The sequence below is a fragment of the Primulina tabacum genome, chromosome 7 (genome assembly GCF_025594145.1).
Source record: "Primulina tabacum isolate GXHZ01 chromosome 7, ASM2559414v2, whole genome shotgun sequence".
NCBI lineage: Eukaryota > Viridiplantae > Streptophyta > Magnoliopsida > Lamiales > Gesneriaceae > Primulina > Primulina tabacum.
Genome location: NC_134556.1, coordinates 30,834,149 through 30,856,249, shown reverse-complemented (window position 1 = coordinate 30,856,249; position 22,101 = coordinate 30,834,149). Strand labels below are relative to the sequence as shown.

Here is a 22,101-nt window from a genome sequence, read left to right as displayed (position 1 = left end):
TTATCAAAATATATAACCAAACAAAAAAAAAAATAGGCTTGGTTTATTTAGCAATTTAATAAAACTGATATATTTCATTGTTGGATGTAATATTATTCCGTTGATGTTTGAATATTTTGTATCATATATTTTAACGAATAATATTTCTTACCTATGTACTTAAATAATAATATATATTTCACATTTTGATCATGAAGAATATTCAATAATTTAGGCAGAATCGCTAGCATTGAATGGAAGTTTCCTTGCTTGGAGAATTTGTTAAGAAAAGTACTTAATAATGCATCGATTTTCTTTGTTTGATAGATGGTATTTTTATGGGTAATGTCTTTTCCACTCAGTACATGACATGTGTGTTAGTGATGAATCATGATAACTCATCTATACATCATCGTTGAACGTGTGACCATGATTTATCTTAGCACGCGTATCATGTGTTGAGTAGATAAAAGCATTGATCATGTGAGTTGCATGAACAAAACCGATTTTCTTATAAAACCTCATTTATCAGTAATGTCTTGTAAACTCACTAAAAAGGGGGTTTTGAGGGAGAGTTTTTTTATTAGTTTTGCATGGTTTAAAAAAAACTCTTAAATCGGACCTAAATCTCGAATTTAAGAGCGTATGATTTATTATTAAACACAAAAACAGTTAATTACTTTTTTTTTACATTATCTAGATAAAGGAAATTATATTTTATTAATTGCATCTCCATATAAAAAAAATCATACATTTAATACATGTTTATAATATAATGTAATGGAATAATGGGTGTAAAAGTTCTTTTAGTAGATTAATATAGAAAGTTACACATAAAGGTAGTGAGAGCCTATTTTAAAAAATAAAGAATAAGTCTTTTGTGAGATGGTATCACGAATTTTTATCTTTGAGACGGTCAACCATACCGATATTCACAATAAAAACTAATATTCTTAGTATAATAAGTAATATTTTTTCATGAATAACTGAAATAAGAGTTTTGTCTCACAAAATACGACCCGTGAGACGGTCTCACACAAATTTTTGCCAAAAAAATTAGACTTAAGAAGTGGAACTTAAATAGTTAGAACTTAAATTGTTAGGCCTTCAAATAATTGTGTGTTCTAAATAAGATGCAATAATATGTAGAATATGTTTTTTGTAAGACGATATCATGAATCTTTATCTGTGAGACGGGTCAATCCTACCGATATTCACAATAAAAACTAATACTCTTAGCATAAAAAGTAATATTTTTTTATGAATGAGCCAAATAAGATATATGTATCACAAAATACGACCAGTGAGACCGTCTCACAAAAGTTTTTAATATGTAATATTAAAAATATTAGTTCTTTCGTTCCAAATATAAAACCTGCATTTTTTTATTGGTATGAAACATATAATCCAATATATATTTAATATTATTTTCTCATTTATTTTATTAATCTACCCCTATTTAATTTGTTTTTGTAATTGATTTGTTTGATTTAATTTTGATTATAAATTAAGTCATTTTTTTAAGCCCAAAAGAGAAGCCCATCTCCACCTAGTTAGCTAGGGCAGACGAAAAGTATACGTTACAAATCTGTAACGGCTACTTTCCAATTTCAAACTCAAAAGGCAAAAATCCCATCATTCAATTAAAAAATCGGATCCTTCTCCCATTCAAAGCTCTATCCTCAATTGCGTTTCATGCTCTGAAGATTTCCCCTGTCAAATTCATTACCGCATATCCTGCTGATAAAGAAAAAGGAAGATTGAAATCTTGAATCCGCAAAGAATTTCTAAGGCCAAAGACAGATTACGCTGATCTTAGCCAGATTCTTGAAATTTCTTTAATAACTGGGAAGAAATATAGTCGCAGATTTCCTGGGATTTGATTTCTTGCACCTTTCTAGATGGCTCCTACACCAGCATCGAAGTCAGCAACACCTTCCTCAAAATCGAACACACCCCACCACCAACTGAAGACGCCACACTCGAAGCACCGCCTAAACTTCGGCAAAGATATGAACCCTTCAGCCTCCGATCACCCAGTGGAGGTTATCGGAAGGATCAGGGATCACCCGGATGTGAAGCCCAATACTAATCCATCAGCGCTACAAATCAACAATGATGGAAAATCTTTGAGAGTGAAGACTGAAATCGGCTACCGGGATTTCAGTTTCGATGGAGTTTCGGTTTCACTATCAGAAGAAGATGATCTTGACAGGTTTTACAAAAAATTTGTGGAGTCCAGGATAGATGGAGTGAAGTTGGGGAACAAGTGCACAATTATGATGTATGGGCCGACTGGTTCGGGCAAGAGTCATACCATGTTTGGATGTCCGAAGCAGCCTGGGATTGTGTACAAGTCGTTGAAGGATATTTTGAGTGAAGAAGAGGATGAAACTGGAGAGAAATTAGGGGTTGGGAAATTTGTGCAAGTTACTGTTTTGGAGATTTATAACGAGGAAATTTATGATCTTCTGTCATCACAAAATACCGGAGGAGCGTTTAGTCTTGGATGGCCTAAAGGTGGTTCTGCTTCTAAGGTAAAAAGTTTTTATTTGTTCATTTTATTTCACTTTTGGGACGTTTATAATATTTCATTTTTGTTGGTACTATGCAAGAGTAGGTTAATTTTTTTCATGATTGTTATATCAAGAATCCTACTATTAAGCAGATGGTAATGAAATTTTAGGTGAGATTGGAAGTGATGGGAAAGAAGGCGAAAAATGCAACCTTTATATCAGGAAATGAGGCTGGAAAGATACTCAAAGAGATCCAAAAAGTGGAGAAGAGAAGAATAGTAAAGAGTACATTGTGCAATGAAAGAAGTTCTCGAAGCCATTGCATGGTACTAATCTTGAGAAAGTCTTGTTTTTGATAATCACCTTATTTATATTTCTTTTTTTAAGTCATTTTTTTTTCATATGATTTGTGCAGATAATTCTTGATGTTCCCAGTGTCGGTGGACGGCTTATGCTCGTTGATATGGCAGGTTCAGAAAATATAGAACAAGCTGGTCAAATTGGATTGGAAGCAAAAATGCAGGTAGAAATTACTAGAAAGATACATTGCATTATTTGTTGAAATCACCAATACTCATTCATTGCTCTTTTTTCTGTAATGGCAGACAGCGAAAATTAACCAGGGTAATATAGCCCTGAAACGTGTGGTTGAGTCCATTGCCAATGGTGATTCTCATGTGCCATTCAGAGATAGCAAGTTAACCATGCTTCTTCAGGTATATATGATGTTGCCTATTCATACATCCGTAAATAAGCTTGGTTTCTGAAGTTCATTCGATGTTTTTGGATAGGATTCGTTTGAGGACAACAATTCAAAGATATTAATGATATTATGTGCTAGCCCGGATGCTAAGGAGTTGCATAAAACAATTGCTACCTTAGAATATGGGGCGAAAGCTAAGTGTATAGTTAGAGTTCCTAACTTGCTCTCTCAGGAAAAGGGTGCTGATGATTCTTCATTTGCTGTCATTTTGAATTCAAGAATCGCTGCTCTGGATCAGTTTGTCTCTAAGTTACAGATTGAGAACAAAGTCAGGGAAAGAGAATGTGATGATGCGAAGAATCAGCTTCTGAGGAAAGAAGAAGAGGTTTCTGCACTAAGGGCAAAACTTGCTGCAATAGAAGGAAAAGTAGAGGAGACAAGTGAAGAAGAGATTAACTGCAAAGTAAACGAGCGGACTCAACTGCTGAGAACCGAATTAGATAGAAAGATTCAAGACTGTCAGAAAATGGCCAATGAATTTATTGAAATGGAAAGGAGAAAGATGGAGCAAAGGATGTTCCAACAGCAACAAGAGGTTGAAATGCTAAAACGGCGCTTGGAGGATATTGAATCTGAACTTCGCCAGTCAAGGGCTGGGAGTGAATCGGTGGAGATAGAGGATAACAGTTTTATGAAAAGGCTAATGGAGGTCTGTTCAGAAGATCTGGATATGGTTAAGTCCATGGATTTGTCCCAATCCATGGATTTTGAAACTAAAGTGGTGCATAAGGCAGATATTCATGGAGTAGGGACAGTTTCAGGCTACTCTTATGCAAATAATTTCGGTGATGAGATACAGAGTTTTGCCAAAAAAGCAACTTTAACTACTGTATACGAGGAAGAAGAGGATGAGACTGAGGAGAAAAATAAAGAAAATATCCTCGATGAAGAAGTGCAGAAGGAGGTCATTGAGGAGAAAAAGATGATAATAACACCAGTAGTTTCGACTCAAAGTCTTGAGTACAACGAGGCTGAAAATTCATATGATGCATCCGCTTCTCGTAAATTAAGGATTCAGAATATCTTCACCCTCTGTGGAAATAATAGAGAGCTTTCTCAACATAATAGCACTCTTATGCCTTGCAGAGAAGGGGCAGACGACATTGATTCCATTGCCAATCTATCAGAGTTAAATGCATATGATTCTGCCACGACAAAGCTGGATGACAAAAAGTCCCAAATTCCGAAACATGTGACGAATGATCTTTCTGTGTCAAATAAACTTGAGTATTTGCAGAACTTGGGAGAAAACGAGTTGCCAAATTTAGTAATGTTATCTACCGAAAGCACAAAGGATTCGAAAGAGAATCACAATTCGTTAAATGGAAACAATGGTGGTGTTGAAGTATATGTGAAATGGGAAGCTTTAAAGGAGAACCCTAGGAAGTTTGTCACTACATTAAAGGTTTCCACGGATTCCACTCTCGCTGACTTAAGAAAGCTGATTGAAAGCCATCTAGGCAGACAACAAGCTTTTACTTTTCTTGTTCTTGGGGTAAGTCTCCACTAACTATGCAATATGCAGGATTTTACTTGCTACATACATCTTCATCTCTAGATTTCTTAGCATTTTATTTTACATAATTTTTATACATGTATGTACATAGGATCCTTCTGGAGCTCCGGTGCCTAAGGAGGAGGAGGCTACAACACAGACGAGCAAGCTTCCTATTTGCAATAACCAGTCACTAGGACATCTAGCTTGCTTGCGTCCATTGGAACCACCAACTCGACGCCCAAGTCATATACCATTTAGTCCTCTGGAAAACATGCTTAGGAAGACCCCAAACATGCTTTCCATGAAGAAAGGTGATGATTGCTTTTCGCCGAAGGTGGCTCAAGACATCAATCCATCACCATTTCCTACTGTTAGGAAGATAAAAAAAGAATCAGCAGTTTAGTTGACTTGTGTTGTGTTTGTAGCAGTGTGCTGTGTAGTTCTTCCGTTATGCATATTTGATTGGGAGGAAAGGTCATTGGTGAAGAAGAGGGGGGGAGTAAGGCATTTGTAGGTGACATTTTTTGTATTTTGTTCATTTCCGAGTTTTCATGAAAAATCATGTTTTAAAATATGTAGTTCCATATATATATATGTGTGTGTGTCTATATATATATATATATAACACCTCAAAATAGAATTAATTAATATAGTAATAATAATAATAATAAATAAATAAATATAATTATTTAGTCTAGCTATATCATATCCATTGATTTATTTACGCAGTGTTTGGTTTGCAGGATTAGGTAGGTTTATTTTATTTTAACCTACCTAATCACATGTTTGGTACGTTTTTTATTTAACCAAGTCAATCCCTCCTATGAATGATTAGGTTATATTAGGTGTGATAAAATAATCACTCCTCACCTCCTATGATTATTTATCTCACTCTTAATCCAGCCTATTTTTCCAATTTTACTCTTCTCCTAAATTCAAACTCACAACCACTTCCCTCCACTAATCGCCGGCCGACCACCACCGCCCGCCGCCGACCCCCGCCGCCAGCCGTTGCCGCCGACCGCCCGCCGCCACCTCCTGTCGGCCGACAGCCGGACCGCCGCCGCTTCCGGCCGGCCGGCCAACCACCGTCGACCAACTCCGTCGCCGCCCACCGCCACCAAACTGGAAGGGCAATTTAGTCAATTCATCAAAAGATTATTATTTATCACATTTTTAACAATCATATCAAACATAATATTATTTTATCATTATCTACTTCAATCATTTTTTTTATCATTTCTCTCTTAATCATTTCATTATTTTATCCTCCAAACCAAACGTAACGTTAATGTCTAAAAGAGTTGAAATGAAAATAATAATACTTTAATGAAATAAATTTTATTATCTTAGATAAATTTAAATAAATTTATATTGAACACTACAAACATATAAAATAGACTTCTAAAATAATGTAACTTACATAAAAATAAGGAGTAAGGAAATTTAAGTTATTTGAAATAATATTTTTTCAATAAAAAGGTATGGAAATACAAACAAAATACATATTTAGGTTAATTTTGTTAACTAAAATAATAAATAAAAGATGATAAAATATTATATTATTAATTTCTATTACTAATTAATTTTAATAATAAATAGATGTCACCAATTAAGTCAACACTTGTCGAATTATGCTAAAATATTCTTGAAATCTGTTAATAAATGAACGTAGATGTCAAGTTTTAAGTTTTGAGCAAACAAGTTTCATGAGCTTGGAGAGAAAAAAATTGGGGAAAAAACTAGTGGAAAAAAAAGGCGGACAAAATAGAAGAAAAATAGGGAAAAAAAATAACATTATTACTAAAAATTCCGAAAAATTTGTACAAGACTCATTTCTTATCCAGAAATCATCTTGTGTTGGAGGTGTAATAACAACCACGAACAAAATCTTCTTATAAAAAAAACGAAGAACAATTTCTGAAATTTTTTCAGAAAATCTGTTCTATGGTAGCTACTTGCAGTCTAATTTCTCCTACTTATTGATGATTTTCAATTTGAATAACGTGACTTCGGTTCGAAAATTTGAGTTCAGATTGGTGGGAGCCATCTTTTTAGCTCACGATATTTACTTTAAAATTCTGAACAATAACTGCATTTCACTTGACAATATATTTTGTGACTACACGTTACTATTTATATATATGTCATCTCATATTGAAATACCGCATTGATATATTATCGTTTGATATTTTAACTATATATACCTAGTTTATTTCCTCATCAAATCCCTAAAAGCTTAACCTCTATTTTTTCTATTTATTGTAAATTTTAAATCAGGATTTCAGGGCCCCAAATAAGATAAAATTTGAGAGAGAAAATGTTGGCTTTCTGATGATTTTTTTTTTTTTATTATTTCTAAAGTGAAAGATCGTACAAGCTTATGTTATCTTAAATAAGTGATACTAATTATATTACAATTCAGGAGCTCACAGATGGAATCAGAGCGCATCAGATTTATCCTGATAATTTTGGGTGATATATAAAATCCATAAGATTTTATATTTTTGGGTTTTTATTACTATGACATATTGTAACGCCCCGAAAATTTAAGGTCCACGCGAACCACATGCATACAAGTTACTAAATTCCTTGTGTATTTCAATTAATTGTTTTAATTGCATAAAATTAATTATGTTGTGCATATTGACATGTTTAAAATATATTTTTCTGCATAGTTACATTAAAATGTAATTCTAAAGGTTATTCGAGTTGCGATCGAGGAACAGAGACCGAGAGCTGAAAATTGTAAAATGTTTTTATTAAATAGTTGTTTTTAATTATTTAAAATATGATTGATTCTTTTTATTATTTTCGAAAATAATGAGTTTTGAGGTGATTTTATACGCCGGGACGTAATTTTTATCGGTGTTGGGTTTTCAACAAAAATACGAACGTTTTGGCAAATCAGCTGATAAATTCACAAACTTATTTAAACAAAATATTTTAATTAAACACTAATGATCTTAATGGGTCTAATTAAATTTTCTAATGGGTCAAAGCTTTGTTAGTGTGTTAATTATTATTTAAAGTACTAATTTACCCCATAAACTAAAGCACAACCCTTCCCCACACCATTCAAGTCACATGCCCACCTCCCTAATAATTCACAAACTCTTCCCTCATAACACACGACACACACACATCATATTCATCAAGGAAAGTTTCGATTATTTCAAAGAAAAATCAAGCCAAGGTCGTTCGTTGCCGTTGTTCGCAATCGTCAACGATAAATCGTGCGTTAATAACGCAAAGACATGCTATACTCTTCCTTTGAATCATCTATCACACCATAGTATTTATTTGGCTATGTTTTCAATGAAAATAAGTCACACAATTCACAATTTTCGTAACTATGCACATGCTTGTGTTTAAACCATTGTTATTGGATTCAAAACATGCTTATATGGTTGTTAAAGGGGCTGTCATGACTAGGATATGATCAAGGATGATTTACACAAGTTTTAGAGTAATAGAAATCAACCAAAACGTTGCACATCATGAAGCTAACACAAGTTGGACCGAATATTGGTGTTTAGGGGTCAAGGTGATCGGTTAAGGGGGAAACTTGGGGTGTGGCTCGGCTCAGCTCGGATGGGGCCAGGACTAGCTAGGGTCATGGTTATGTAAAGGTATGAGTCCTATCCATGCTAGGACTCGAACACCAGAGGCTTGGAGGAGTCTTAGCAAGCTAGGACTCCCACCCGAGAGCAGCAAGGGAGTAGCACAGGTTTGCAGCTGATGCAGGGAAGAAGGGGCTCGGCCAGGGGGCTCTGGGATGGGCTAGGCTAGGTATTTAGGGTCTTAAGAAGGAGCACAAGTGGCTAGTTCAGGGTCTGGGTCGGTTGGCTAGGTCCTAGAAACAGAAACAAGAGTCCTTGTCAAAGTGGGTTTCTCGGCTGTGGCATGTAGCTGAAGTTGGAGCTTTGGTTTTGGAGCTTGGGTATAGTCCTGCGGTTATAAGGGTCCAAGAGGGTTCCTAGAAGGGCTGGGCAGGGGCTGGTGCGGCTTGGGTGGCTGCTGGCTCGAGAGGAGATGGAAACCGCGAGTGAGCAAGGGAACATGCAGGTTGTGCTTCTGAATTCAAGAGCTTCGTTGCTGGGTTCTAGGGATTGGGCTGGTCTGGGCTGGGTCTGGGCGTGGTCGAGGGTTGGTTAGGGTCAGTTTGGGTTGATGGTTAACCAGCTGGAAGGGTCCTAGTTGGGTTAGGAGTCCTAAAAGTGCATGGTAACTCACGCACAACACATGCAGAATTTGGGCCATGTTCCAGCAGGGTTTGAACGAGCTAGGGGCTTGTTCTTTGGACTAGGCTTGGTCAGTAGGGTCACTAGGTGGGTTGGCTAGGGTTTGGCTCGAGGTGGCCTGGGCGTGGCTCAAGTAAATTGGGAGATGCTCGGTGTGTTCGAGTGAGGATGATTATTTCAAAAATTAAAAGGAAAAAGGGAACCATGGGTCCACGTGTGTGGTTCATTGCTCACAAGGGTAGAATATATAATAAAAATGTTATGTTTAAAATTTGGGATCAAAATAATGAGTTTTGGATTTAACTGGGATTTAATCGCCGCACGAAATGTTAATTAAAGAATTAATTGAAAAATATAGATTTAAGCTTAATAAAAATATGGAAAATTATATGTAGGCTCAAATAATTATTAAAAGTATAAGTTTTAAATATGATAATTTTATATTAAAGTTGGTTTAATTCGGGATTAAAATGCATTAATACGTTATATTTAAATATTAATTTAAAAGTCATCGATTTAAGCTAAATAAAAATATGAGAAAAATTCATGTAAGCTTAAATAATTATTTGGGACACGTTAGAGTCAATGAAATTAAGAAAATGTCAAAAACGTGAAATTTTTACGTTTAGGGGTAAAGCGGTAACTTTACACCTAGAAATTAATAAACATCATGGCAGTGTCCTGAATGCTGTTTTATATGCTAATATGATTATTTTAAATTTTTATGAATTTTTATATGTTAAATTATGTATTTTAATTGTTTATGGATTTAATATGTTAAAAATGTTTATTTTAAAAATGTTTATGGATCGTTATATGTTAAAACGTTTATTTTAAAATGTTTATGGATCTTTATATATTAAAATGTTTATTTTAAACATTTATGGATTTTTATGATGTTAAAATGTTTATGGATTTTTAATATGTTAAAGCGTTTATTTTAAATGTTTATGATTTAATATGTCAAAACGTTTATTTTCCATGTTTATGATCTAATATGTCAAAATTTTATTTCCAATGTTATGATTTAACATGTTAAAATGTTGGTTTTAAATGTTCATGGATTTTATGATTTAATATGTTATGATTATTATTTTAAATGTTTATGGGATTATATGAGGAAACGAAAACGTTAAAAGATATGTTGCATGCTTGGTTAAAAAAAAAGTTATATGCATGTTTAATTTTTACAAAGTGACGAGAATACGAAACGTTGAAGGAAGTGATGTGATTGTGACTAATACAATGATATGTTGGAGATATCGTGAGGGCGAAGGTCCTAGCGAGAGCTCGACGATCGTATTTTCATTGAGACAAATACGATGATATGATTGGAGATGTCGTGGGAGAAAAGCCCCAGAGGGAGCCCATTTATGGGAGAAGGTCCCAGATGGAGCCCGTCTACAGGAGAAGGGCCCAAAGGGAGCCCGACGATCGTATTTCCAATGACATGATATGATGATATGCTAATACGTAAGGCCAGGGCTCAGTTGACGGGTGAGAGTGTCGCTGATGTACCCGCCGTCGAGTACTGTGGTTACATATAGATGGATCCATCACCCAATACGTAGACGAACACGAAAGTCACAATTAATGATCTGAATTCAACGAAAGGAAAAAGGAATACGTATATGTTGATGCTAATATATATATATATATATATATATGAATATGTTGAGGATGACATGAAAATGTTTATGAAAATGTTTACGTTTAAAGTTGATGCTTCATTATGAAAATGTTTTAGTTTAAAGTTCATGCATCTTTATGAAAATTTTTATGTTTAAAGTTTATGCATCTTCATGAGAACGATATTTTAAGTACAAGTATTTTCAATGTTGTATGTGATCTGTATACGTATTACTTGTTATCAAGATTATGGTGTGTTGAGTCTTTAGACTTACTAGGTGTGATTGATGCATCTGATTATGATAATAATGTTAATGAAGGTCTTGATGGTTGATTTGACTGGACTGAAAGTGCACATAACTTGAGAACATATGCTAGTTTTCCGCACTAGTTTATGATTTTAAGATTATGTTAAAGATATTTTTACGACTTTTTATTTATGTTATGAGTGGTTTTTGAGAGGTTATAATATGAGCTATACTTTTTAAATAATGTTTTTAGGTTTGGTAAAACGTTTGACGATTTTATGATTTGAACTATTTTCCTTTGAATTTTTAAATGTATGTTGGTTTTTTAATTTCAAAATGGTGTCAAGTTAATTTTAAAGTATATATATATATGTATATTTTGAATTATGGAGATTGAGTTGGAAAAAAAAAATCTCTGGCACGTTTTAAGAAAACGAATAGTGGACGTTTCACATGTAGTGAAAGTTTCTAGTATATATCGTTATACGCGGACTAATGGATAATTAGTAATAAAATAAGATAAAATTTCAGCCTTAGTTTGACCCAAAAACTAAGGATTACGTGATCATCAAGTTTTGATAATAATAATAATAATAACAAGTGTTGGTAGTATTGTACGTACAAAATTCCTTCTAAATTGATATTGATTCATATATCTTACGAACTTTCGTTGCAAAAGAAAAACGATTTAAAATTTTATTTCCTAGGATGACATCGTCAAGAAATAGATTACGAGCTAGGAACTGATATGAAACATTGTCAATCTCGAATCAACCCTTCCAAGCGTTACGAAGACCATCGCTCTGGAAGCAAGCAGAAACCAAGCAAAGGAACAATGTATTACACGTCAAGAGCATAATAAATATTTTGAAGTATTTCAGCAGTTCATGCATTTCTGTCAACAACCACCAACGATAAACTTTGGCGGAGATAATCGAGTTCTTCGAAGATTTGAAGAAACAAATGATAGAACTCTTGGAAGATTCCTTAGGTTCCACCCACCCAAGTTTTACAGCACCCCTGACACACAATAATCCAAAGAATGAGCAATCAAAATTGAAAAGATTTTCTCTGTTTTCAACTATTCGGAGGAACACAAAGTGAGCTTTGCAGTGTATCAGTTCGAGAGGGCAACACGTAACTGATGGAGAGTTGTTGATAACCAGTGGAAGAAAAACAACACTCTAAAAATATTCTGAAGGATTTTGAGGCAAAATACGTCACCCAATAATACTCAACATATGAGAACATGAATTTATGGAATTACTTTAAGCTTCTTTGACTATGGCACAATACGAAGCAGAATTTCACTGTTTGATTAATTGAGCTCCTCGTTACCTGGAAGATGAGTTAAGAAAGACGAAGAAATTTTTCCCAAGGCCTCAACCTTGCATTCGTTGGCCAACTTTATCTGCCAAAAAAAAAAAAAAAAACTATGTGATCCCTGATTGTATTGAAACCAAAAGTTATCAAATATATTAAGGTGACAGTTAGTTTGAGTTAGTTAATTAATTGAAGGATGACAGTTAAATGAGAAGGAGCAAAATTGTTATTAAAACAAGCCTACAAACTCATTTTGAAGTTTAATCAATTCATACAGATTACATTCGAAGGAATGAGTTCTCAATCGGCGATGCTTTGCATTTTCACGTAATATGGTATCAGAGCCTTCCCCACAAATCTCATCGGTCGAAGTCGGAGCATCGATTCCCGATTTTTTTGTTCAATTTCTAGTATTTCTTCAGCCGTTCTTGAGCTGCATATTCTATGGCTCCTGGAAATACATCCGAATGGCCTCGCCCAAATGTTCAGTCTGCCATTGATGACCCTATGAGTCCATACTTCTTGCATCATTCAGATAATCCAGGCCTCATATTGGTATCACAATCACTTACGGGAGATAATTACTCTTCATGGAGCAGAGCAATGAAGATTGCCCTTTCTGTCAAAAACAAAATCGGTTTTGTTGACGGAACGATTCTCAAACCTTCAGAGGCAGATTCAAATCTTAGCAATTTTTTGACTAGAAATAACAATATTGTAATCTCTTGGATCTTGAATTCTGTATCCAAAGAAATCTCTGCAAGTGTTCTTTTCTCGGAATCAGCTGCTGACATTTGGGAAGATCTCAAAGAAAGATTTCAACAAAGCAACGGGCCCAGAATTTTTCAGTTGAGACGTGATCTAATAAATTTGCGTCAAGAACAACAATCGGTAAGTGTCTACTTCACGAAGCTTAAAGCTCTTTGGCAAGAATCGAATAATTTCTGTCCCGTATGCAATTATGGTAGATGTAACTGTGAAGGGGTTAAGAAAATGGATGCACATTCTCATATGGATTACGTAATGACCTTTCTCATGGGTCTTAATGATTCCTTTGCTCAAATAAGAAGTCAAGTTTTACTCCTCGATCCCATTCCTCCTATCAATCGAGTTTTCTCATTGGTAGTTCAAGAAGAACGTCAAAGGTCAATTGGATCTCAGTACACGTCCCATAGCTCTGCAGGAGACATGGCGTTTGCACTAAAGAGTGATCAGCAACAGAGACAAATTCATGCAAGAGGGCCAGCACGATTTCATCGAGAAAGACCCTTCTGCACTAAGTGCAATGTCAATGGTCATACCGTGGACACATGCGATAAAATCCATGGGTATCCCCCAGGATACAAGTCTAGAGGAAACGCCCCTACTCGACCAAATGTAGTCACTGCTAACCAAATCTCTGGACCACATGACCCTTCTGATAAGGCAAATATCAATGGTGGTTCATATCAGAATTTGTTCCAGAATTTTAACACAGAACAATTGAACCAGTTAAGAATGATGTTTGATCAACATCTTGCCTCGAATGATAAGGGTAATGCTCATACAAATGACTCAAGCAATGTTCACACTTCAGGTATTTGCTTGTCTACATATATTTCTACTGATTTATCATCTCCATCATCTTGGATTGTTGATTCCGGAGCATCCAGACACATCTGTTCCGATGCATACTTGTTTAAATCACTCCAACCAGCTATTGGTTCTATGGTTACTCTGCCCAATCACACAACCATCGACGTTAAGTTTTGCGGTGATATTAAGCTTGGTGATTCTTTAACTCTAGAAGATGTTATGTTTATACCAGATTTTAAGTTCAATCTGCTATCTGTCAGTTCACTTCTTGCTAGCACTAAGTCGATGATCAGTTCTATGATAATTCATTCATCATTCAAGAAGTAATGACGAGGCAGATGATTGGCAAGGGTAGGAAAATTGACAGGCTCTACGTTCTTGATACAACTTCAGATTGTCAGCGTGGTTATATCAATCAAATATCGGTTGCACGGCATGGCCGTCTCGGACATCCATCTGTTAGAGTCATGAGTATGCTAAAGGATCACTTACCATGCAATGTACACAAGTTTGATAGTTGTAAACCTTGCTCCATTTGTCCATTAGCTAAACAAAGGTAAAATGAGGCAAAAGAATGCCTTCATGGCTTCACCTAAACCATAGTACATTCGATTATCCACGCAGCTTAAATATAAGATTATATATGTAAACCAAAGATGATGAACCCAAGAATATATTACTGTGATTTTATTTTGAGAGGGTGACTGTGTTTCTGCCGATCTGTTCCTGCTCTGACTCATTAAACCGACTATACTGAACCAAGAGACCGCATCCTACATACTCTTCCCATCAGATGACATAAAGACATAATGTGTTGATATGCAAAAGAATATGCCAACGAAACAAAATCTTTAGCAAAACATTTATTATTTCCTTTGCTCATTGATTAAAATTTATCCTCCAAGAGGTGTTCTAGAGAATCTAATTCAGCCGTCCCTAGCATATTCTTCCTGAGTTTCTCCAACAAAGCCAATGCTGTTTTTTTCACACCCTTCCTTTCTTTTGGTCGATGCCACAGAGCTGACAGTACGTTGGTGGGAAAGACGGGAGCAGGCTCAGCTCTCAATCGCCTACCTTCTATCAGGACACCATTCAATCTGTATGTAAAATGAACTGATCAAGAACTATGTATATTGATTACTTAAAATCAAAGCAACGTTGATATAGTATAAATATATATAGTCTTATGTTTATGCATGCTGGGGATTATATGCATATGCGTGCTTACTTCTTATGCACTGACCTGTTTAGTATATTCCACATGTTTGGCCATTCAGTAAGTTTGTAGTGCACGTCAAGAATTCCCGGACATCTCATAACTGTAACCCTTACTTTTCCAAATGAGCTGCATACTGACATGATATTCTCGCGTGGAATGGAATCTATGTACGAAACCCTCACAACTGTTGTTCTTGGGACATCGATTCTTAGCACGGCCAACTGCTTTCCTAACACATTGATAGAATGTTTCACAAGCGCCCTTTCTTTGCCAATTTCTGTCTGGAAATAGCATTTCAAAGTTTAAATGATTAAATAAAGGTTTCAAACTATTGATGTTTGGACATGTTTTAAAGGAAAAGCCACAGGAAGAATAGTTTTTGCGTTTCTTGTACTGACAGAAGTTGAAAAATTAACTAGGTAGCCTGCACTACTCACGTTAAACGAGACAATGCAAATGCAGGTTGGGTCGAATCGATTACGCAGAACAAAAAAGACCAAATTTATAGCGTTTGTATGAGAAGAGCTGGTGCCTACCAAACAATGAATGATTGGTCACAGCAGAAATGCTATAGCTATTGTTGATGTGGAAGATCATATAAGATATTGGCACTATGCATAAGGTGATGAAAGAGCACAAATGGGACCGCAATTCAAATTTAACAAGATAAAAATTTTAGCTATAAATACTCCATCCAAGAAATGCAACAATAGGTTTACCTCGAATTCAATAAAACCAACAGAATTTTCGACACCCAAGAAATATCCGGATACGTTGCTATCACAGAAGGACAAAGCTTCTTCAATATGATGTAATCTTATGTCAGGGGTCAAAGGTTTTATTTTTACTGTCCGGGAAGGATTTTTTATTGATACAGTCGGAACATTAGGGTCACCGATCAAATTCGGAACGAGAACTGTCGCGTTCTTATTTGAGGGGGCTAATTTCACTGTTACAACTCCATGTCGCCCCAGCATATCAATTTTGCCAATAGCTCTTTGAAACCCTTTTCTTGTCTGCACTAAGACAGAGTTAAATAAATAAATAAATATCTCTTGTCAGCACAATGCTGTTTTTGGCCTCGTTTTACACATTGGGCGATTCTATCTGATCCTTACATACATAATCAATTGAGAATGAAAAAAATAAATGATGATAGGCAGCTAATTACTGACCTCAAAATGAATGTAAGCAGTTTTAAACAAAGGTCCTTCAACATCAACAATTTCAATATTTGAAATTGTTCCGCATCTTTTAAAAGTTTCTATTATATGCTCTACGGTAGCGGCTTTACGCAGGAGTTTCACAACAACTCTGTTGTCATTTGATTCTTTGCTAGACAAGAATGTGTTTTCCAACTTTTCTCTATCAACGTTCTCTGTGGGACTTGGAACTTCCATGCCTGCTTTTAACTCTGTGCAGCTAAGGGATCCAAAATCAAAATCTACCCTTTCCTCATCCTCAATCCTATATTTCACAGTCGTGAAATCAGTTGAATTTAACCTCTTACTGTCAACCAAGTTCTGAGAATCAGAATTTAAAGACTCGGACGAAACACTGTTCCTCAATTTCTCTTCATCAATCTTCATAGTCGGATTCAGAAAATCAAAGGTTGCTTTTAACTCTGTACCACCAAGGGATTCAAAATGCATATCATTTATTTTTTGATTCTCAAGCTTAGATTTTTCAGTTGCCGAATCCGATGCAGTCAACCAATCATCATAGATAGGTCTTTGTGAATTAGAATTTGATGGGTTCTCTGTGATGCGACCTGTGTCGCTATTATCATTGGTTGAAGTAAATGGTATGCCCTCCTGCAATTTAATGAAGTCAATCAAGTCTTTTATGTCGGAAAGTTTTCCTGCATCTACCTCACAAGGTTCATTTGAGTGTTCGAACTGAGTAAACGTCAGACTTCTGGGCTTAAAATTTTCATCAACTATTTGATCACTAACCGATTTCGTGTCCCAATCTGTTAGATCAAATATATTTTGAGTACCCTTTGATGGAGAAGAGGTCTGATCCCCTTCAAACCTGACATTTTTGTCTTTTTGCAATTTGTTTTCATGTCCAATGAGAGAAATCTCCTTGAACTTATCGGCCTCTGAATCAGAAGTTGCTGCATCTGGCGATAAGTCATCAGCGGGAGAAGAATGCTTAAACTGTGACACCCTTTTTCTTTCAAATTTTAAGAGCAAATCAGACAGACTTTCCTCGCTAGCTGTTTGCTCAATTATGGCCTCAGGAGATGTTTGATCATGATTTTTCTTCTGGAATAGATCCACTAATCTGATACTCCTCTTTGGACCATCAAATACTCTAGAGAATGCTCCTTTTTCAGACCAAAAATCAACAGATATATTGTCAATAATAATTTCATTTTTCTCCACATTTACGCGTTCAGTAGAATTCAGACTAATTGTTGGAGGTTGTAGAGAAGATGAATTCTCAGGATTCGAAACCAGATCCACTTCCAGATCCAAAAATATGGGTGATGAAACTTCGTCAGATTTCAGAAATTCAGCTTCTTTGGAAACCAGTTCCGAATTATTTAATCGGGCTGCTTCCTCGCAGTAGTTTTCACCACTACTTAGAGATGATATACCTGGGGACATACGCATTCTCTTTGTGTTAAATGCATCCTTATCTTCAGTTTCAGCAGCTTGGGGAAAATTAAGCATCTGATTTACTTCAGAGGTAGTTTCATTTACCTGCTCCTCATAAACTTCACCTGCCATACAAGATTTTCCATGGTCCACGTTTACCTCTTCGTTAGTAAAAATAAAGTCATTTTGGAGTTTGGTCGAAGCCTCAGAATCTTGAAGTTCACCACTTCCATGAACAAGAACATCACTAGAAGGCATGACCACCGAAGCTGTACAATCCATATGTGTTGATGCATCAATAGCATAATAATTTTGTGGTTGATTATTGCCAAGCATCTTATCTTTTAGGCTACCAACGACATCTTTTAAAATGTACCATGGTGCTCCCTTTTCCTTCCCGGATGCTCTTGATACGATGTCAGGTTTTGTATGAGCAGACCTAGAATTTCAATGATCGTAAAAGTTAACGAAATATAGAAAAGAATGACATTAAGGGAAACACACAGACAAACAATAATGACCAACTCCATTCCCAATTCCCGTCAAGAACAAAACTAACAAAAAATTTCATCATCTGAACAATGACAAAAATAAGTTCGAAAGGTCACACAAACTTATTTAAATGGATCATCTAGTTTGCAACGGATCATTTCCACCATTTTGGTCCATAAAACATGTACTAAATCATTTTGCAGAAAAAAGTTGCTGATTCCCCCCTATCCATAAAAAAATTCAAAATTTCTTAAAAGGTACAGAAAACCCTACTCGTTTACAAGTGGCTCAACCGTCATATCTCGATTCTCCTCTGCAGCAGCATCGTTCTTTAACTGAGGTGTCCCGCCACTGTCATTAGTAGAGAAAAACGAAGAGTAAAAACACACTTTTCTCGTCGAAAATCCTGCAAAAAGAAGTTACAATCAGCATAATCAACAACAACTTTTGCATAAAATATAAAACATTTATCCGAGAATAATGGTAAATCTACGAAATGGGTTGAGGCCATTTTACTTTTTATGCAAATGGGGAGGCTTGATTTGGGTTGAAGGAGACGAGAGAGGGCCATTGAGGCACGCTCACGTGTCCGCAAGAACAGAGCTTTTGTGGAGAGGGTTTTACAGAGGTTGAAGGAAACCAAACCAAAACCGGAATTGGGGGGCAAATTGGGTATTCAACAAAATGGTGTATTGAAAATACTAAAAAAAGCCCATCTTATATTTTGCCTTATTTCTTTAATACAATTTTTGGATAAATTTTGAAATATAGCAATTATTTTATCAAGATTTTAAAATATAATATTTAAATTTTTTGTGTTTTTAAAACGTTTACTACTCGTTTTTCTTTAAAATATTAGATAATTTTTTTTATATCCTTCCATTCGGCCGAGATATACTATACATATATATATGTATTTTTAAATATACTTTACACCATTTAAAATAAATCAATCAAGCTATTATTTAAAATTCCAAAAGAACGAGTGCAAAACATAAAATCATAAACCGTCAAACCAAACTTAAAATTAGCATTTTCAAAATAGCAAAAACTCTTAAATCTTTTCAAAACCTCTCAAAAACATAAAAGTTATAAATGTCCTCAAAATCTTTAAAATCATACTAATGCAGAAAGCTAGAAAATGTTTCCGAGTTATGTGCATCATCAGTCCAGATAGTTCAATCATTAAGTCCTCCCATATCATCATAAACATTATGCTCACCTGCATCATTCATACCTAATGAATCTATTGACTCAGCAAACCTTAACCGTTATGACCGTAATACATATACATTCATAAGCAACATTGAAAATATTTTTAATAAAAAATATAGTTTTTTACGAATATGCATATACTTTAAACATTTTTCCTTTCATCATATCATTTTTCCTTTAATCATAAACATATACATATATATTTCATTTAAGATGAATTTCGATCATTTATTGTGATCATCTTTTCATCATTCGATCGATTGATCAATCTCAGCTATAACCATGGTACTAGGCAGCGAGGCAACATTAACCATTTTTTCGTTATGTGCCTTGGCCCATAGTTGGCGGGGACATCAACGACACATTCATCCATCAACTCAGCCTTGGCCTTACACATCATCATATCTTTTCGATGGAAATTCGATTGTCGGGTTCTCTCTGGGCCTTATCCCATAAACGAGCTCTCTCTGGGGCCTTGTCCCTCACGAATCCCCATTTTCTTACCTTCACAATTAAATTAATTCTTTCAAAACATTTTTTCTCGTTTTCATTACTTTATAAAAATTCATGCAATAATATCATTTTCTTTTAAACCAAGTATAAAACACAACTTTTAGCATATGTCATTTTACATCATAAAATTTCATAATATTTTAAAATAAACATTTTAACATTCATTACAACATTCAGGGCACTATCAGGACGTCTTACATTTTTCAGGTGTAAAATGACTGTTTTGCCTTTGAAACCCTAACTTTTCCTATTTATCCTTAGACATTAAAATTACAACCCAAATCCATCCAAACTTAATATAAAACCTTAAAATATACCCATAAATATTTCTTAGACGTAAACTTACGCTCCTCGACTAGTTTCTCAATTCGTTTTAAAACTTAAACCTACGTCTCGGTTTTAACCCGAATCGACTCAAAACTTAACCAAACTTTACCAAACTTAAACCATAGCTTATTAACACATAATCATACCTCATGCAACCCAATTCAAGCCAATTAAAACCCTTGAACAAGCCTAGAAGACTACTGAATTTTCTGCACTTAGTTTCAAAACCCTAGCCTCACAACCTTGCACCCTTCGGCCCTAGCCCTCAACCAGCAAGACCAGCCCCTATGAACCCTTCCTAGGACCATAACCGAACCCATACCAAGCTACTAGAACGTCCCTACAGCAGTCAGCACTTGCAAACCCATAAATCGTTCCCTTGAAGCTTGCGCACTAAGGGAACTCACTTACAGCCCTTCCCTCTTCGAACCAGCCCTTCGCTAATCCATCTAGGACCATGACTAAAACCCTTAGGACCCCTGGACATGCCCCAACAGCAGTCCACAGCATGCCCCTTCAAGGACCCAAATTCGAAAAACCCTAACTCCTTAAACCCAAATTTTCGTTCAGCTCTTACATCCCTACTGTCCAGCCCTTAAACATGTATGTATGGACCCTTAAACATGTTGAAAAAAGTCCCTCCTAATAGCCTTATCATGACAATCCCTTTGTGCATCATAATCATGAATTTAGAAACATAAAAACTCAAGTTTTGTTCATGTTTTACCATAAAAAAGAAAATAAAAGAAATTGTATGTTTTTCATGCAATCATATTAAATACACATAATATGGTATAAACGATGAGTGAAAGAAGATTAAGGTGTGTCTTTGCGTATTTCACGTACGAAAAACAATCATTGACGCGATGGACGTTGGCGGAGAGACGGAGGAGGAGACCTTGCTAAAATTTCCTTTCAAAATTCACGTGGAAGCCTTCCAAAAACATGGTGTGTGCGTGTGAGTTTGAGAGACAAAATCTTAGGTTTCTTGTGTGATGTGAAGTGTTTTATGGTTTAAAAACTCCCTAATTTGATATAAATAATTGGGTAGGAGTTTAGGCCCAATAACCTTATTATAATAGGCCCATTATAGTGCAGGTAAAATATTTTGTTTAGGAAAGTTTTCGAAAATATTAGCCGAGTTCCCAAAAAGTCCTTATTTTTGTCAAAAATCGAATACCAGTTTAAAATACGATTCGGAGCGTAAAAACATATCAAAAAGCACCATTTTCAAAAATATCATATATTAAATAATTAAAAATAATCATTTAATAAAACTATTTTCTCTTTATGGTCTACGTTCTCCGTTTCTCGATCGCATCTCGGATAACCTTTAAAACACAGTTTTATGCATTCTAATATAAAATCATATTTTAAAAATGTAAACATGTCTACCACATTTAATTAATGTAATTAAAACAATTCGAGTAGTCAATTTCTATTTTTCCTATATTTGCATGCAGTTGGATTACGTTATCGTATTTTGGACTTACAGTTTTTGCACTTGCTTTTGTAATATATTTGAAGGTTATTTTATAAAAAATAAAATAAAATCAAAAATGTTATCATTCTTCCCTCGTTATAATTAATTTTTTGGAATTCAAAGTTTTTAAAGAAAAAAAACTTTATTAGGAGACAATTTCAGTTTCGAAAAAGATCCAAATAAATAACAATTTAAAAACTAAAATAATATGTAACCTTATCATGCATCATTCTTATTTCACAAACAAAGTTATCTTGAATTTCAAATATTTAATTTTAAAAATTAAATTAAACTACTTTAATACCAATTTTTTTAAAAAAAAAACTCAAAAATATTTTCTAAAATAACTAAAAATTTGTCTGGCTAAAATCAGCTTTAGGATCATTATAAGCTAATTAAAGTTTAAGGTTTGTATATATTAAGGTAACTAAAGTTTGGTATATTATTTAAACTTTATAAAATATCGTTTAA

At 34.9% G+C, this 22,101-nt stretch overlaps 3 protein-coding genes across 3 annotated transcripts; 2 read left to right on the top strand and 1 right to left on the bottom strand.

Moving 5' to 3' along the window:
• The first annotated feature begins 1,622 nt into the window (after window positions 1-1,622).
• LOC142551251 (kinesin-like protein KIN-10A) lies at window positions 1,623-5,310 on the top strand. The gene is made up of 6 exons (XM_075660382.1): window positions 1,623-2,516; window positions 2,666-2,821; window positions 2,911-3,018; window positions 3,101-3,211; window positions 3,287-4,753; window positions 4,866-5,310. Exons 1-6 carry the CDS (start codon window positions 1,881-1,883, stop codon window positions 5,157-5,159), a joined length of 2,772 nt encoding a protein of 923 aa, XP_075516497.1. The 5' UTR covers window positions 1,623-1,880; the 3' UTR covers window positions 5,160-5,310.
• A 7,334-nt stretch (window positions 5,311-12,644) lies between these two features.
• On the top strand, window positions 12,645-14,102 carry LOC142550675 (uncharacterized). The gene has a single exon (XM_075659750.1). The coding sequence runs from the start codon at window positions 12,645-12,647 to the stop codon at window positions 14,100-14,102; it is 1,458 nt and encodes a 485-aa protein (XP_075515865.1).
• A 427-nt stretch (window positions 14,103-14,529) lies between these two features.
• On the bottom strand, window positions 14,530-18,748 carry LOC142551250 (uncharacterized). The gene is made up of 6 exons (XM_075660380.1): window positions 18,609-18,748; window positions 18,366-18,498; window positions 16,170-18,039; window positions 15,714-16,010; window positions 15,019-15,275; window positions 14,530-14,872 (listed from the first exon to the last, which is right to left on the bottom strand). Exons 1-6 carry the CDS (start codon window positions 18,661-18,663, stop codon window positions 14,662-14,664), a joined length of 2,823 nt encoding a protein of 940 aa, XP_075516495.1. The 5' UTR covers window positions 18,664-18,748; the 3' UTR covers window positions 14,530-14,661.
• Window positions 18,749-22,101: the final 3,353 nt, after the last annotated feature.

Excerpts from the sequence above, each read along its gene's own strand:
- LOC142551251 (XM_075660382.1), top strand. The coding sequence starts at position 1,881 with ATGGCTCCTACACCAGCATCGAAGTCAGCAACACCTTCCTCAAAATCG. Across the intron at positions 2,517-2,665 it reads AAGGTGGTTCTGCTTCTAAG|GTGAGATTGGAAGTGATGGG; the intron begins GTAAAAAGTTTT and ends ATGAAATTTTAG. Across the intron at positions 3,212-3,286 it reads AGTTAACCATGCTTCTTCAG|GATTCGTTTGAGGACAACAA; the intron begins GTATATATGATG and ends GTTTTTGGATAG.
- LOC142550675 (XM_075659750.1), top strand. The coding sequence starts at position 12,645 with ATGGCTCCTGGAAATACATCCGAATGGCCTCGCCCAAATGTTCAGTCT.
- LOC142551250 (XM_075660380.1), bottom strand. The coding sequence starts at position 18,663 with ATGGCCCTCTCTCGTCTCCTTCAACCCAAATCAAGCCTCCCCATTTGC. Across the intron at positions 18,040-18,365 it reads GTTGAGCCACTTGTAAACGA|GTCTGCTCATACAAAACCTG; the intron begins GTAGGGTTTTCT and ends TTGAAATTCTAG. Across the intron at positions 14,873-15,018 it reads ATGTGGAATATACTAAACAG|ATTGAATGGTGTCCTGATAG; the intron begins GTCAGTGCATAA and ends TTTTACATACAG.